This window comes from Plutella xylostella, chromosome 30 (assembly GCF_932276165.1).
Source record: "Plutella xylostella chromosome 30, ilPluXylo3.1, whole genome shotgun sequence".
Taxonomy (NCBI): Eukaryota; Metazoa; Arthropoda; class Insecta; order Lepidoptera; family Plutellidae; genus Plutella; species Plutella xylostella.
Genome location: NC_064010.1, coordinates 4,745,868 through 4,764,059, shown reverse-complemented (window position 1 = coordinate 4,764,059; position 18,192 = coordinate 4,745,868). Strand labels below are relative to the sequence as shown.

Sequence of the window (18,192 nt, the reverse complement as noted above, 5' to 3'; positions counted from 1 at the left end):
TCATTAGAATTTATACCGAATCGTCAAAGACGTATCCCGTGTGAATGCGCCCTAAGTGGTAAGTAAGTAATTTGGAAAATTATGTAAACACCTTACCTACATTACATAGGTAGGTACAATTTTAAATAATTTGAAAGTCGCTGATTTATGTCTGAGCTGACGATTCATTACTACAAGCAAAACAGAGATGCTATACCGTATACCGTATAGAGATGTTTTTATAAAGTAAAAGACAATAAAATAATTATAGTAACAGCAACATTTATTATTTATGATATAAATCTTAGAGAATAATTAAAATATGTATGTCTTATAAATACTCAAACATTTGATATGTAATTTTTTTACAGGGTACAGGGTGAATTTTATCACTGATTTTCACGAATGTACATTTTGGATTAGAGAACTTGAGAATGTTACGGCTGTTTTTTTCAATTTAAATTTATTATATCCCATTCCACGGGGAAATACATCTGATACAAACAAAAACTACTTTATTCGATTGTAATAAGGATTCTGTCAGATGTCTTTCCCCGTGGAATGGGATATAGTTGTCAATCTATCAAAGAGGATATTATGACGGGTACATAGCCATGCTGTCGGCAAGACCACCAATAAGATTGTACCCTGTATAATAATGTAAGTAGGTATTATAAAATATCTAATCCAAGCTCAAAGGAGGGCTACCATCGAATTCTTCAGCAAAATGGTCGACACTTTTCTCCAAAATATTACTATTTGAAAAATTCAACTTCACTGGATTACCACCTATTCTTTTTACATACGTCGTATTTAAAGCCATTATTGGGCTACTTAAATTATTTACATTTTGATCGCTATTCAAAGCTGCATCATTACTACTAGCTAAATCGATTGGTAGATTTCGATTTGTAATACTGGTAACTTTGGCTTGGAGGGTAGATTTTGGACTTTCTCCCGGTAGAATTTGAGCACAATGATTATTTGCAAGCAATGGACTTTTAAACGCTTTGGTTGCGTTAGCAGATTTATGAATAATATGCATGTGGCTTAGAGGTGGCGGCTCCCCATACATTTTTAGTCTGGCAATTTTGTCTTTGACAATCTTTTTTCTTTTTAATTCCTCTGGCGACATGTCTTGGGTGTCTCTTTGCTTGAATGACGATTCAAAATCTAAGCCCGTGAGGTCTAAATCTGACACGTCTTTAGGTTTTTGAGCCAGGGGTGAGTCAATAAAGACTTTGTTTTTTGTCAAATTGTGGTCGTTGTTGAATCTGTATGGAGACACATTTTCTGTGTTATTCTGATTCTTTATCACACTAAAATTGTTTTTCAACTCTATGCAGTCACCACAGAATTTTCTTCTATCTATACCGTTCATTTTCTTCGTTAATTCGTCAATCATCATTCTGGCATCATTATATTTGGGAGTTTTTGTGAAATAACTAAACTCTGTTGCTCTATACTGGGGTATGTTTTTCTTGGTGTTGCCAAGTCTGTTTTGCAAATTTATACCAGCAATTATTTGGCCGGTGTCCAAAACATTTTCGAATCCAAACTTTTTGACGCCGCCCCAAAAGTTGACACAGATCATATTTTTATCTGTGTCCGCTAGGTATACATTTTGGAAATGTTGATTTTTATTCGATTCTGAATCGAATTCGGATGTCGGCGGATCGATTAAAACTACTAAGCCAACTGTATCGATTTCGTTGCGATAAGTTTTCAGTGCCGGGTTTTGAGCAAGGGTTTTTATATCTATACATTTTCTAGATAATGTTGCGAGATATTCTTTCATTTTGTCTGTTTCCTTCACTTTCACTTTGTTGAATGTCGATTGTCTGCCCGCGGAGATCTGTAGCTCATTCTGCCTGTAAAAGAAATATAAATATTAATTTTATTTCTTACCTATTTGGTGTGTAGGAAAGGAATCTCAGTCAGTGTCGTATCAAATGTGCCTTGTATACACATACGCTGACGCTAATCTGACTGGCTAATCCTTTCACCATGGTGACAAACCCCGGTCCAGCTCTACTGTTGTCACCAACAGGCTAAAAGAAAAATGAGCTCTCGAGTGGACACTACTGGAGCGTGGGACGCCCTTCAGCCCACTAGACTGGCTTCCTAGGGCCAGTAGCTGGTAGTGGCCGGATGAGGAAGGCCGAAGACATAGTCCTTGGTGGAGATCTGTATCCTATAACTGTGGACGATGATGATGATATTGCTAAGAAGAAGTTACACTTTTAGTACTTTAAAGTATGAACGTCAAAAAGTCCTGACAAAATTTCCTTCTTAATTTATTTGTAGTAAAACAGAAGGTGTAGGCATGAGTGCTATCCATCACCTCTGCCTACCCAACGTGATACGTACCTTACACCGGTAGGCATGACGTTCATCATCTCGATCCAGGCGCCCTCCTGCAGGATTTCCATAATGGCTTCCGACGGCCGCCATATTGACAGTGTGGCTGTAAATAAAGAGAACATTATAGAATAAAATTATATAAAATATATAAATATTGATAAACTGCATGCAACGAAACTCGGTTACTAGGTAAGTAGTCTGGTAGGCATCAATAGTGATGTAAACAGTTAGTGCCAATAACAGTTGGTCGAGGGTTTGTTATCGTGGCGAAATTAGGCACTACTAACTTTCAATAGCTGACTGCGCAGACTGCGCCGGGTGTATACTACTTATAAAGTACAATTTGATAGGTCACTCGGGGACTTTTCCTGCACCCCACATACCATGTAATTAATATTTTTATCTTTAGAATGATTCAAAAGTAGTTTTAGAAAATCATATTTTTTTCGTATTTGTCTATTTCCACCTATTTTGAAACACCCTGTATACCTACCAGTAGTACATCCATCCTTAGTACAGTCAGCAACAGTCGCCTTCACCAGCGGCAGCGCGGGGCGGGGGAGCGCGGCCACGCGGGCGCTTATACGTTGCTGTAGTAGTGTCTGTGTGCGGTCCGTGTGTGTTTGGAGGAGGTTGAGTTGGGTGGCGGTTAGGTTGGCCTGTGGGAAGAGAAATCAGACATTTAATTTTACATCACTATCGCGAAAGTTAATATTATGTCATTGTGAAGTAATAGTATGAATTTTGAAACAAAAGTATGCATTACTTTTGTTTCAAAATTCTGATTGAAATTCATAACATTAGTACGAGCGCATTATAAAAACCATACCATCAGTATCGTGTTTGACAATGAGTGACATGAGTGATACGTCGTTGAAAAGGTATTTTTTTGCAGAATATGAATAACGGAAGCGCTTGTCCTGATTTACTGTCCAATTAGAATAATCGTACCTTGAAAGTTTTTATATTTTATTTCTGTAATTTTAACGCTTTTGTTATTTTTTCACATTAGTTTTTAATTTTTATAACAAAATGATAATTATTCACTATAATATTGTATTTGTTTACTATCTCAGTAAATAAAACCAATTAAAAGTAATTTCTCCCATTTTAATAATACGTGTTTACGTGTATTACGGCCTAACTGTCATCAGGAGAGAGAGTGCAATGCCATAGAAAAATTATTCCTTCCGACGAATATATTTCAAAATGGACAACTTATACGGATTTGTCGTCATAATATTTTTTTGCTCACTTGAAAAGAGCTATCCAACGATGTATGACTCATCTTTATTGGACACTAGCTGTTCCCGCGCGCTTCGCTTCGCCTTAAAAAGTTTTCCCGTGGGAATTCCGGGATAAAAAGTAGCCTATGTTCTTTCCCAGGGTCTAGACCGTATGTATACCAAATTTCATTCAAATCCGTTCAGTCGTTTTGGCGTGAAAGAGTAACAGACAGACAGACAGACAGACACAGTTACTTTCGCATTTATAATATTAGTAAGGATTAGGTCCCAAAACGCCCATTGTCATTTGATATGATGAATCTTTGCTACTCTTTTACGGGATAACGGCTGGATCATACTTGATAAAATTTGATTGGTATCCAGGATGCTAACACCTTAGATTAACGCATGTCTCTGGGAATGAGTATCCCTCAATGAACTCTACAGTAATATGTCCTTGGGCTTTCTCATATCATATAAGTAACCATGCACTATTTGGCTACCTGTAGGTCGTTAGCCACTCGAGAACTAGCCCGCCATCAGTTTTTCCGCAGATAAGATGTGACAATCGATGTGTACTACTGAACATATACTCACCCTGAATTCCTCAGGGTCGTTGCTCCTTGTCATCATCCTAGCTATCTGCGAGCCAGTGTCAAGCCGCGGCCGCTTGCAAGAGTCTTGCGATAACTCTAGCTATCTTCAACAAACATGCCCTATTTACATCCAGAAAAAGATACATGAACCCTCTCCCAGCGTAAACACTCTGTAGGTTCTACCATCGTGTGATGATCGATTATATATAGATTTGCATTGGGGGTGGATGCCTGTCTATTTTGTTGACTGTACTATACTACTCACCCTGAACTCCTCTGGGTCGTTGCTCCTCCTCATCATCCTAGCTATCTGTGTGCCAGTCTCAAGCCGCGGCCGCTTGCACGAGTCTTGCGATAACTCCGAGTCGTCCGATGTCTGAAAAAATATATACAGACTGTTGCAAAAGTGGTATATTTATTTATTTATTTGATACTTTATTGCACAAATATGAAATATAAGTGTACAAAAGGTGCACTTAATGCTAAAATCATTTTCTACCAGCCAACCTACAGGTATAGTAAACGGAAAGAGAGTGGCTCTGGGATCCGCCATTTTACAGACAGTTTCCTTATAGGTTTGGGTTATTTTAAATATCATCAGCCAATAATCATCCACTGCTGGACAAACACCTCTCCCAAGGAGGGCCACAACACTGTCTCCACAACACTACCAGCATCCCATCTAGACCATTGGTCCAGCGGGCCGGAGGGCGTCCCACGGTACGCTTAGCGTTATACAGCTAACTTAAGTTAAGCAAAATGTATGTACAGATTGTTTCCCTATACCTACGGACAGTAAACCGTGCGGCCTCGCGCAAGATTTTTGTCACGCCTTGTTTTGTCTTGCGCCCCATGCTAGCCCTGCAGGTTATGATAAAGCTCACCACATCCTGCATTTCCCTCTCGACCTCCTTGTATATCAAATGTATCTACAGATTTATGTCACGTCTTTTTTTGCGCGTCTTGCACCCTATGCTAGCCCTGCAGGTTCATCAGAAAATTCATCCTGCAGACGTTCATCAGAAAATTTTATATTTGTACGATGAATAAAAAAATTTGAGTTTGAGTTTGAGAGTTTTGCAGGTTATAACAAATCTCACCGTATCCTGCATCTCTCTCTCCACCTCCTCGTATATCTTCTCCATGAGGGCCTGTCTCTCCGCCTCGTGCTTGTGCTGGTATATCTGCTCTAGCCGGTCCGACAGGGTCACTGGGGGACAAATTGTGGATAGGGGATTAATAAAAGATTTTTAGTGATAGGACGTTTTAGCTATTGAACTGTATACCTAGGTTCTACCTTTTTTGGCATAAGATTTATTTGCCTAATCTCGTATTGCATAGTAACGTTTGGTCAAAGTCTCGTTACGCCGAAAATCGTATGGCATAAATCTCGTTTAGTAAAAAGTTATTTCGCATAACATTGTTTAGCCTAATAAAGGTATGGCCAAATCTTGAATAGCCTAATAATGCTATGGGATAGGTTTATACAAAGTAATAATATTCGTTTGGCTTTAACTTTGTCGGAGCGTCTCCCTACATAGCGCAAACTGGTGCCTTGTATTGTTTCCGCTGTTTGGAAAACGCTCCGCTCCGCTTCGCTGCGCTCCGCTTTGGTTTTGATGAACATGTGCACCTAACACGCTCCTCCTCACTTTGCTCGTCGTCGCACCTATTTTTAGGTTTCGATCTCATGGGGTTTGTAATAATTATATTGGTCGTTAACTTTCGATTTTTTGATCATACAATATCGTGATTTTCGGGATGTAGGAGAAAAATACCACAATTTGTACATTTACTACATACTTAATATATTATTTATTAAGATAACATTAGGAGAAACAAGATTATACATAGGTATAGACGAACATAAATTTGAGCAAACGAAACTTAGGTGTTTAAAGATTGTGCCTAAAGAGTTTTAGACGAAACGAGCCTTATGCCACATAAGTCTTGGCAAAGTGATGGTTCGGCCGAAAAAGTTTAGACCATACGAGTTATGCGAAATGAGTTTTGGTCAATAAAGATTATGCGAGATGAGCGGAACCCGTATACCTATTCTATTCTATTCTATTCTCATAGGGGGTGAAGTTCCTGTACGTGGCTCTCTCGAGTGGAACCTTTGTACATATCCCCTTGATTTCAGCTCAGCCAGCCTAGCTCCCGAGTAAACTGGAGTAGCAGGCCTGGGTGTTGTAATAGCTGAGGTAGGCGCTCTGTTGGTCCAAGAATAGATAATCTTGTTTCTGTAGTAGGTGGACAGGCTAACAGAATATGTTCAACCGTCTCATCTACTTCCTTACACGTCCTACATAAGGGACTAGTTGAGTTACCTATGGTATATAAGTGTTTATTCACGCAACAATGTCCTGTTATTAATCCTACCATTAATGATATATTACTACGGGACAGGTTGAGTAAGTAGCGTGTATACCTAAAGGAGTCTACACACCAAACCCGCCGACACAGCCCGGCGGCTTGGTGTCGGCGACCCAAACCCGCCAACCCGCCAACATGTGTCATGGGGCTGTGTCGGTGAGTGTCGGCGGCAAGAAATCAGTACAACTTTTTTAGTACTTGCACGCGCGGGTACGAGTCGCCGACATGATTCTTGAAACAAAGTCGCCGACACCAAGCCGCCGGGCTGTGTCGGCGGGTCGGCGGGTTTGGTGTGTAGACTCCTTAAGAATAAATTGTTCTTTGACTTTTCCTATAACTTTTCTATTAATAAGGGGGAAATACTAAAGATAGTTGTGGTTTAAAGCCGAGTTTAGACTCTTCATTTTATGAAATCTCTGGACTATAGCTGGTTCTAAACCAGGACTATCCTTAGACTACGTTTTATAATAAGTAATATTATTCATTCTTTATTTCCAGTAATTCTTACCTACATTTAACTGCCGCTACACAGGTTTTTTATCGACGTATATAAACGTCACTACATCGCGATTCGCCATAGATACAGCGCTGTTTATCGACGTCGATAACGAACCAGTTAGTAGTACTTAGTTTAGTTCCTACTCACGGGTTTGTGCCGTCCCCCCTGTGGCGCATTTATCTAATGAAGTTTGTTCTAAACACTTGTTAAACAATGTCTAAGCTACTCACGTGTGGTGCCGTCCTTGCGCCTGCGCACGTGCAGCGCGGGGTACACCCTCGTCACTCGCGCGCGCGCCCGCACCCCCCCGCCGCCCCCGCCCACCCCCGCCAGCCGCGACAACATGGCGGCGTTGCCATGGCAACCGAGCCGTGCGTCCCAGTGGGCTGGCCGGGTTGAGTTGCCGTGCAGCTTGAGGCGGACTTTGGAGGTGTCCTGGCAAAGGGTTATAGTTGTAATGAGAGGAGATAAGGAAATGGTATGAAAATGGCGGCTGTTACAACAGCAGGTAGTAGGTAGGTACAATCGTAAACTTATCAGCATTTTCGGAACCCTTAAGAGCTTAGCGAAGCGAGCCAATATAAAGCAACCCGCATTTCCTTAACTCTTGAGAGCCAAGCGAAGCGAGGTAATACAAACTTAACCGGAATTTCCTAAACCGTAAAGAGCCGAGCGAAGCGAGGCCATACAGCTCAACCGGCATTCCCTAAAGCCTTTTCTTCTACGACTTTTCGATTTCACTTTTCCATAGAAACTTTGTTGGATACGTGATTTTTTACAATGAGGAATACACAACACTAACCTCCCAAGCACAAACCGGCTGACTGCAGTTATCCAGCTCTGCGCCACACACCGCAATCTTCATCCCGACACCCAGCCTGCCCGCCCGGGCCAACCGGGTCAACATGAGGTCCGGGGTGGCCCGGATAGCGTACCAGCCGTCTGTTAGGAGTAGCTCTAGGGAGGAGGTTTGTTCTGGCACTCTGGTGAACAGATAAATAGCAGGTTTTTAGGGAGAGTAATAAGAGTAATAAGATGAGGGGAGGGGTTATGGATGCCTTCGTGAAAGTATATAATGCAAGAAACACAGACCTTTGTGCCTCTTGCCATTGAGACCACTGGGGTTTGGGGGGAACAGGGGAGGCAGTTCGTCAGGGAGATTGGGCGACGCTTGAGGAGCCGCGGTTTTGACTACCGCTCTGGGGCGTACCTGGCACAGAGGATCTCCCTTGCCGTGCAGCGCGGCAACGCAGCTAGCGTTATGGGGACTTTTGGGTTGGGTGCGTCCTGGGGTGGTTTATTTAGCTAAGTAAGTTGTGTTTTGTTTGTTTGTTTGTTTTTTTTTTTTTTTGTATTTTATTTCTGACGAAGCTAGGGAGAAACACAGATTTAGTTAGTTTTACAATTGGTTAAGCACTATGGATGCAGATTGTGCAAGTATAATTTGTCTATGACTAAAATGTAGTCAGTTAGCCAGCAGCCTGCCTGGCCCAGGCCATCCGTAGAGACACCGGGCAGGAGTGGCCCGGATAGCGTACCAGCCGTCTGTTAGGAGTAGCTCTAGGGATGCGGGTTGTTCTGGCCCTCTGTGAAGATTTAGATGGATCATAGATAGAACAGAAGCGAAAAGATGATGATTTTGGTAAGCGTTAATTTTAGAAGCTGGATTCAGATAGCTGCTATCTAGTATTTATGGACCAACGAACTTAAACAGGCTGTAGTGATGAGGAAGGCCGAGGACAGAGTGGTAGGGCGCTCTTTAGTAGTCTACGTCCAGCAGAGAATTAAGGTCTGATGATTTACATTACATTATGTACATAAGTCGGAATGAAAAGCTCAAATAGACTACAGAGCCTCTAGTACGGGTTTTGCAATTTACGTAAACGAAAAAAGTTTTGATTTTCTTCTGTCACCTGCATACATTATCCGTCAAAAGTTTTATGATAGTTTCCATTAGAGGCGCCACTTTGTATGCGAGAAAACGTAAACTTTTACTATGCTACCACAAAAAACTTTAAACACTGTTTAACAAGTGTTTAAAACGATATTTGACAGATTTTTTAAGCGTTTGACAGCGCTAAACATCTGTTAAATACTGTCTAAGTTTTTGTGGTAAGGCCCTAATAGTTTTTGTCAATCTATCAAAAATGTACAGTGTATCAGACCTACAGAGTGCTGAAAAATAAACAAATGAAAGTATTTCATACCTGATAACACTGATGCCATCGGCGTAAACAGCTGCCACACACAACACCATAGTCCTCGAAGCCACCTCATCCTTCTCCAGAATTTTCCTCAGCACCGGCCTCTCAACATTATACAACTCCTTGTCATATCTATACTTTAGCTGGTCTATAACATTCGTAGTATTGCAAGCATTGACCATAGACTTAGGAAATAACAGTTCGTATCTTATTAACTTCCATATAATCAACCGTATATGATTGTCTAGCCATCCGTCTGGGACAATTTTCTTATTCACAGATTGGAGAAATTGCAGTTTTAAATCTTCTGTTGTAAGCTTTGAATCAGATATGGTGTTTCTTTCGCCGTAGAATTCGAATTTGAGTAGGTTGTCGAAGTCAAAGGTGGCGATGTAAGGATCTATCGTTACTACGTCAGAAGAACTGTTTTCTAGCAACTGTATGTCTTTAAGTTTAAGTATTTTATTGCTTTTATATGATTTATTGAATGATAGGACTTTTCCTGTTATAGTTTCTGCTTCTGGTATAATTTTCGGAGTATCGTTTTTGGCTGCATCTTTAGCTTTATAGGGAGTCTGAAATATTTTTCGTTTTTTCGCCTTCGGACAAGACAATATTGGGCTGGCTGACCTTTTTGGTTTCTTTGGTGTTTTTATAAAGTCTTCTGTGTTTAGTGGCTCCTCAAAATTGTTTAAGACTTGTGTGTTTAAGTATTTATCTATTTCTGGATCTGTTTCTTTGAGACATCTTTCCTTATTATTTTCTTTGAATACGTGTCGTGTTTCCGCTAAAGCACTTTCAGATATTTTAACTTCTTTTTTATTCGCCGTATGGAATCCTAAAAATGCATTTCTTCCATATTCCTTTGCTTGATCACAATTTGCATTGTTTAAGATACTTTTATTTGCTAATGAGTCTTTATTATTACAAACTTTTTTGTCGATAGCTGTCTCCAAGTTTCCCATTTGACTCAGACTAATGTCTTGAAAAATACTTTTAGTCTTTTTCAAAGCTTCTTCAGATATGGTGACTTTTTTATTACTCGCTGTCTGGAATCCAGTAAATTCTGTATTTATTTTCTCTACTACGCTTTGTTTTTCTAAGCATGCGTCTTCAATTTGACTAAGTTCAATATCTTGAAAAGCACATTTAGTTTTTTTCAAAGCTTCTTCAGATATTGTAACTTTTTTATTGCTTGCCGTTTGGAAACCAGTAAATTTTGGTTTTAATGTGTCTACTTCGTTTTCATTTTCTAAAAAAATATTTTCAATTTGACTCGGACAAATATCTTCAAATAGATTTTTTGTTGTTTTTAGAGCTTCTTCCGATACTTTGACTCGTTTATTACTAGCTGTTTGGAAACCCATAAAATTATTTTTATTTTGTTCTATTGGATTGAATTCCTTTTCAACTGTGTCGAAATCATCAAATATCTTTCGGCTATTAGTAAGAGCATCTTTGGAAACAGTAACTTTTTTATTACTTGCTGTTTGAAATCCAACAAACGGCTGTATGGTTCCATCTGTTATACATTGTTTATCGATGGAGTCATCATTATGCGTTTCTTGACAAAATTTTCTTTTTTGTAATGCTTTTGCTGATATATGTATTTTCTTATCACTTAACGTTTGGAATCCTGATAAATCATTTTTTACGTTATTTTCAGTAAGTGTTACATCATCTATATTTATATTTTGAAACACATTTTTGGTTTTAGCTATAGCCTCTTTAGACACAGAAACTTTTTTATTACTTGCAGTAGTGAATCCAACAAAACCACAATCTCGGTTGATGTTTTGAGACTTACTCGTATGCACCATGGATACTCTATTGTGGTCTGGTAAATTATTTTCGAGAGAGTAGTCTGTATTTATATCTTGAAATACTTCTTTACATTTTGCCATCGCTTTATTGGATACCTCAATTTTCTTATTACTGGCCTTCTGAAATCCCACAAAACCTTCATTTGTACTTGACTGATACGAATCAGTATTTTCACACAATTTTTTGTATGTACTAGTTACTTTATCGGATGAATTTTTCTTATCATTTTGACACTGAATAATATCAGTTGTTATTATGTTTTCTTTGTGAAAGTTCTCATTTAGATCTATATCTTTGAACACACTCCTGGTTCTAGCTAAATATTTCTCACTGATTACCAATTTCTTGTTAGAGGCTGTTTGAAAACCAACAAATTCTTCGGTTTTGCTTTTATGTGCAAATGGTTCAGTTTCATTAGCTTCTTGAAATATTTTCATACTTTTAGCCAATGCTGCTTCAGAAACAGTAATCCTTTTAAAACTTGCCGTTTTAAATCCAATCGATTCATTTCTATCGCCCTGGTTGCAATTATCAGATGCTGTATTTTGAGTAGCAATTCTAGATTCCGACCCTACAGAATTGGTATCGACTTCCTTAATTATGTCTGTATCTATATCTTGGAATATTTGTTTCGTTTTAGCCATAGCTTTATCGGATATTTTGATTGGTTTACTACTTGCTGTTTGAAAGCCTATAAAACTATCTTCATTATTTGAAGCACTATTATTATTTTCTAACTTATGGTGAGATTTAGTTACTCTTTTGGTTTCTAATGCATATGTTTCAGTTGTACAAATGTCTTTATCAATATCTATATCTTCAAATATATTTTTGGTTTTAGCTAAGGCTTTGTCCGAAATCTTAATGTCTTTGTTGCTTGCTGTTTTAAAGCCAAAAAAACATGCTTGGTCATCTTCAATATTTTCATGTTTGGCAGGACTTTTGCTATTTTCTGAATTTTTACTGATATGTTCTTCTGGCATAATATCATTTTTGAATTCGTTTAAAATCATTTCATAATCGTTTTCATCATTGATAGTTGTGTTATTTGCGCTTTTTGTATCTAGTATTGCTGGACTATGAGGATTTATATTCAAATTGACCATATCTATATCTTGGAAAACACTTTTAACAACTGAGAGAGATTTTTCAAATACACATATATTTTTATTACTTGCGGTTTTAAATCCTTCAAATTTCAATGGTTCTTTACTTGCTTTTTCATTTGAAGAACCAATTGTATTAAAGAACTCTTTTTCCTCCTGTGCTTGGTATGAACTACCTTCAGATACATCACTTTTTGGTACAATTATTGTCTTTGATTCTTCATTGGTAACTATTTCATCATGAGTAGGTGGCGAAGGTTTATTATCTGGTTTTCTACCACTCACAAGACCGTCGCATTGAGCTACTAATTCAGTTAATGAAACCGGTGTTTTACTACGCTTATTTTCAACTTCACTGAGAATATTCTGCGCTTTTCCAAAAGAATCCGTGCATATTTGAATAGATTTATTACTAGCAGTTTGGAAACCCACAAACATTGTTTTGTCTAAGATATCGGAATTTTCTGTGTAGAAAGAAGTCTCTAAGGCACAGGTCAAAGGAACTTCAAGATTGCTTTTGTGGACATAATCTGTTTCTTCATCAGAACTAAACAGAATTTCATCATCAAGTATTTCATAATATTGCACGTTTGGTGTGGCTGATTTAGGTTCATTAGACGTTTCGCCTTCTGTTTTTGGGGAGAGTTTTATAACTGTTGATTCATCATTAACCACTGTTTCTGATTCATATTCACAATTTTCTTCTTGTTTATTAACAATAGGCCTTAGAGGTGAACCAAAATCATTTACAGTATCTAATTCAGATGGAATTCTTATGCTTAGAATTGGCGAATTCTCATTTAGCATGGGACTCTCACTTTCAGGATCATTTTCACATGCAAGAAACTGTTTAGCAAGCATTTCAAAATTTTCGAATTTCTCTAAACTAAAAACTAAATGCTGAGATGTTTGCTGAAATGCTTTTCTCTTGTGTGTATTCAGATTAAGAACTGGGCTCAGAGGTCTATTTGTTTCTCTTTCCAGTAGAACACCTAAACTTTCATTGTTTTTCTCTATTTCCATGGATTCATTCAATAACTGAGTTGTAACTATATTTTCTTCATGTGTATCAGTTTTCATATCAATATCCAAATTTTTACTTCTTGCTGATCTAGTTTTAGTTGGAAGTACTAATGATGCATTTAATACTATGTCATTGTCCTCAATAGCGTTTTGTATTTTGACTTCATAAATTTTAGTTTCTCCATTCCCATCACTATTATTTCTATTGAATACATTTTCAGCTACAGGTCTTTTTGCAGGATTTTCATCATTATTATATCTAATTGGTGATATTTCAACATTTAAAAGGCCAGTTTTATCACTTTGTCCTTCTTCACTACAGAATGTGGTCTCAAATTCTTTATTTATATCAACTTGTAACAATGCCTCTGCATTATCCACTACATCTATGAGTTGTGTGTCTGTAACACATTGTGTTTCAAATTTGTTTGCATTTACAGTAGCTGGGGGCTCCTGAAAATATAAACAATCTATTTAGTAGAACTTATTGTTTTTGTAAATAAATGTAGGGCCCTGTAAGTCAGGGTCCAAATGAATCAGGTAAAAAACTTACAAATCATGCCATAACTTTATAGGTTTGCTACAAGCCGCCTACTGTACATTCAGCTTTAAAATTGTGTGTTGTTGTGTTTTATCAATAAAGTTAAGTTATATTGTAATTGTAAAACAAAAACAAAGCTTCTTTTATGGCTGCATTACAAAAGTATGACATAAACCTTACCTCTCTGGGTACAGACAGCAAATTCAACGGCAGCAGGCTAGACTGCTTGTAAGGCTGCAGTCTCTTCTTTACATTTCTATCTGTTATCACATAATCCGCGTTCTGAATGGCTCTCAAAGAACGCTTTACATTTTCGATAACTTCTTTCGCTGTATATGGACACTCTTTTGTATTTTTAGTTGTATGATAATTGTATATAGAGGATGATGGTTTAGCAACTTGTTGAGAGAATAATGCTTCGTATTCTTCTAAGTTTGGCTTGTGAGATTCATCCATTTCACACTAAAAGAGTTTAGTAAAATCCTAACCTCAGTGCTATCTAATTTATGTTTACTTGCAGCGTCTCACATTAAATTAATGCAATGCTTCTCATCTCACTATAGATTTAACAAAAACATGTACCAAGGCTGAATAGACATTTAGTTAATTAAGAAATAGAAATAATGAAGAAAACTTTTATCGCGGCTGTTTACAAAATATCTTTGTTTTGTTTCAGTGACATTTTGTTTCGTTCGACTTTTGAGTTTGACACGAACGTTCCGTTCTCTCCTACCTCGTGCTAAGATTTTTTCTGTGGTAAAACTATTTTCATTTTACCATGTGGAAGTTATTATTGTACAGTAACAATATCCTTAAACCATATAGAAAATTTTCATCATAACTGCATAATTGTTAACATTGTAAAGTTTATTGGATTTTAATGTAATATCAAATATATATTTTATAGCGTCTGAGTGAAATGAATTTTGTTTCATTGATCCGTTTCGTTTATGCTGGCAACACCAAAGTATCGTCATAAAATTAATATTTCAAAGTAAAATGTTTTTTTGTTCGTTTAAATTTTAGTTCTAATGGTCATGAGAACACTTATTTAATAATAAATTTAGATTTTTTCATTTTATGAAGTGACTTTGATATTTTTTTCATAAATAAATGTAAAAAAATATACTTCGGATCTCAGAAAAATTACGCAGACTCAGGCTGGTCATTCATTCGTGTTTCTAAACGTAAGCATTTTTAAAAAGTTATCGGAAAAAGGCAAAGCGGGTCACGGAAGCTAAATAAAATTTGTGAAAACACACAAAAGCCGTACTTTACTCGGATAATCCTTGTAAATCAACTTGCGAATTCATAAACAATGGTAAGCAATGTCTCCTTTAACATCCAACTCTTTAAATTACAACAAAAATGTCGGCAAAATTGTAAGGTTATGTCTTTGCATTTTAGGCCCACACAATACTGTTGGTCCAACCCGGTCCGCGTCCCGAAACCAGGACATACTCGGACTACGAGAGCGTCAACGACTGCATGGAGGGTGTCTGCAAGATCTACGAGGAGCATCTGAAGCGGAGGAACCCAAACACACCGACCATCACTTACGACATTTCTCAATTGTTCGATTTTGTTGACCAGGCAAGTAAATGTAACACTTACAATGTTACAATATGTGTATAAGTGCTAGAACTACACTTGCTACAACAAGATCACACATCTTATAATGGAGCATTCACTTTAACATCTGTTAATCTATGGCATACACCATTTCGTTTCGAATAGATATTTGTTTTTAATGCGTGGGGTGCACAAAAAGCGGCACCTTGTATCATGCTGGAGGTAATAAAGTGATCCTTATTATGTCCAGCACATCCTGATACTAATTTGACTAGCCAATCCTTTCACTAGTGCAAACAAAGCTAAATCTAAATCCCTGGTATTTTTAACAGCACGGAATTGTAGTCTAAGTATAGCTTTACCCTCAAATTCATAGACCGTATTGTAAATCTACAACAAGGTTAAAATTGACCTTAACCACCGGAGTTTTGACTCTGTACGTCAGTCAAAAAGTTATACGTAAATTTTAAACCTATTGTAAAGAGTCAAAAAGTTCTATGATTTTGGGGGTTAGTGTTTGCCACAAACATCCTAAAGAACTGAATGTATGTTTACAGTTTATGTTTGATTATAAAGTAAGGAATTAGTCAGTGTTTCTAAATATCCCTTTTATTTCCAGCTAGCAGACCTGAGTTGCCTAGTGTACCAAAAGTCATCAAACACATACGCACCGTACAACAAGGACTGGATCAAAGAGAAGATCTACGTGCTGCTCCGCCAGGCAGCCGGTCAGGGGGACTAGGAGCGGGCCCGACGCCAGCGAGTCAAACAAGAAACGTGACTTTGTGATTTTGGTTACTATACTTTGTAAAATATATCATGAGCCCTATGACAGCTATCAAATCCATGCATTTTATTAGTCATCTGAAGAAAAAACCAACTTTTTACCAAGCATAAGGATCTGTCAATCAAATGTCATAGGATGCATGCTATATTTTATGGAGTAGAACTTTGACTTTTATAATTTCTCTGTATTATGTTTAAAAGATTCTCTATATGATTTTGTGTTCTAGACATTTAATTTAAAACTGTACGGGGGAGACTTGTATGACTATCAAAGTAAAGGTCACCGCACATATAAGCGTTTCGTAAAGGGATTGCCTCTTTTTCTTCTGTCAACTAGTAGGAAGCAAGCTCGCGAACACCTGATAAATAGAAGAAAAAAATGCGATCCCTTTACGCACTTATATATGCTAAGAACGTTCTCAATTTGATGGAGTTGCTTGCCAGAGTTGAAATGTGTGCTATAAGCATTCGAGTGAAAGAGACAGACACCTTAGTTAAAAGTTTGTTTTCACAAGCTACCTTCGTGAATTTTCTACCTAAAGTTTCTTGATAGTTACTGCTACAGGCGTCACTGTGTATGTGAGAAAACATACACTTTAGTTTAGGTGAACAATCCCAACCCGTACTAATCCTGCAGATAAAAATATGTAAAACATTAATGTAGTTGTAAATAAAGAATTAAAACTTTAAAAATTACATAATATATTGATGGTCTCTAGAATCCCTGAAATAAACTTTTGTAGCTCACTTATTGTACCCAAAAATCATCTCTGTAAGTGTAACTCCCGGTTATGTAGTTACCCTATCCGTTTTTCAATTAATGTCTTTGTAAATGTACAAATGATAGATGTCTAATAATATAACTAGAATATTTGAAAAAATTGTAATCATTGTTATGTAGCTACAGCCTTAACCCCTTATTCATAGAAAATTTACAGACATTTAGCTATTGAACTGTTTTGTCCCTCTCTATCAATACCTAAAACGTCCTATATAACTTTTCTGTGAATTAAGTTGTTATTCTCAAGGAAAAATATGGCTAACCTTAAACCTTAAGGTATCATTAATCTGATACTTAATTAGGTATATATTTTTTCTCAGCATCAGTAAAATTTCTGGAAGTGTATGTAGAAATGTTGACCAAAACTTATACAGGGTGTTAAAAAAGTGTTTGGTACTCCGTTAAAAGGTTACTCAGGGGGTCACGGATTTCAAAAAGAAAAAGTTGTTTAGAATGACAAGCTGAGTAACCTTCCTTCGGTTTTCTAATCGACTTTCTCAACACTTGTATAACTTCTCTAGGGTACCTATTTTTTATGGTTAGTGAATTTGATTTTTGAACTAAAGAATATCATAGTACGTGTATACATTCAGTAAATTTTTGGATTCTGTTTTCCTAACAAATGTTTTGGTCGCGACTGTTCAACATTGTTTTTGAGTTAAGTTTGTGTTTGATAACACATTTTTTATTAGATATAAGTCAGACTAAAGTTTAGGTATAATAAATACTTATAAATAATACAGCTGTCTTTGTTTTTATCATAAATATATGGGGTCTCCCTTACCTCAAGTTTAAAATTGGTATCGAGAGAATCGCAACTGTGTGTATTTTTCTATACAAGGGTATACTTTTTGCAACACCCTGTATATAAGAATCGTCGAGCGTCTTGTCGCTAGCCGCCAAATGAATCCTATAGAAATATAATACAAACCAGTAGCGATGACAATGCGACATGTCGTAAGTTACTTCTAAAATCTACAAGCAAGTGGCAGTGGTCCGGCCACAGAGTACCTACTTTGTGGCCGGACCATGTATGCCGAAGAACCGATGACCGTTGGGGCAAACTAGTTCTCTAGAGACGACGTACAGGCAAACCTAGCGTGGGACACCCTCCGGCCCGCTGGACCGACGACTTTAGATAGGTGGTAGGTAGTGGCTGGATGAGGAAGGCCGAGGGCAGAGTGTTGTGGCGCTCCTTGGGAGAGGCCTATGTCCAGCAGGGGAGGATTACGGGTTTATGATGATCATATAACATATTCCTAAAAATCATACCTCTACAGGGATAAAAATAAAAGTGAAGGTATTTATTATGCTC

The 18,192-nt window shown here is 37.5% G+C and overlaps 2 protein-coding genes across 2 annotated transcripts; one reads left to right on the top strand and one right to left on the bottom strand.

Moving 5' to 3' along the window:
* Positions 1-241: 241 nt before the first annotated feature.
* LOC125491052 (breast cancer type 2 susceptibility protein homolog) lies at positions 242-14,432 on the bottom strand. Its single transcript, XM_048631945.1, has 9 exons — positions 13,919-14,432; positions 9,248-13,650; positions 7,843-8,023; positions 7,271-7,475; positions 5,266-5,375; positions 4,431-4,541; positions 2,837-3,002; positions 2,350-2,446; positions 242-1,850 (listed from the first exon to the last, which is right to left on the bottom strand). Exons 1-9 carry the CDS (start codon positions 14,192-14,194, stop codon positions 662-664), a joined length of 6,738 nt encoding a protein of 2,245 aa, XP_048487902.1. The 5' UTR covers positions 14,195-14,432; the 3' UTR covers positions 242-661.
* Positions 14,433-14,899: 467 nt separating this feature from the next.
* On the top strand, positions 14,900-17,617 carry LOC105383169 (enhancer of rudimentary homolog). The gene is made up of 3 exons (XM_011553185.3): positions 14,900-15,059; positions 15,146-15,331; positions 15,930-17,617. The coding sequence occupies exons 1-3, from the start codon at positions 15,057-15,059 to the stop codon at positions 16,050-16,052; spliced, it is 312 nt and encodes a 103-aa protein (XP_011551487.1). The 5' UTR covers positions 14,900-15,056; the 3' UTR covers positions 16,053-17,617.
* Positions 17,618-18,192: the final 575 nt, after the last annotated feature.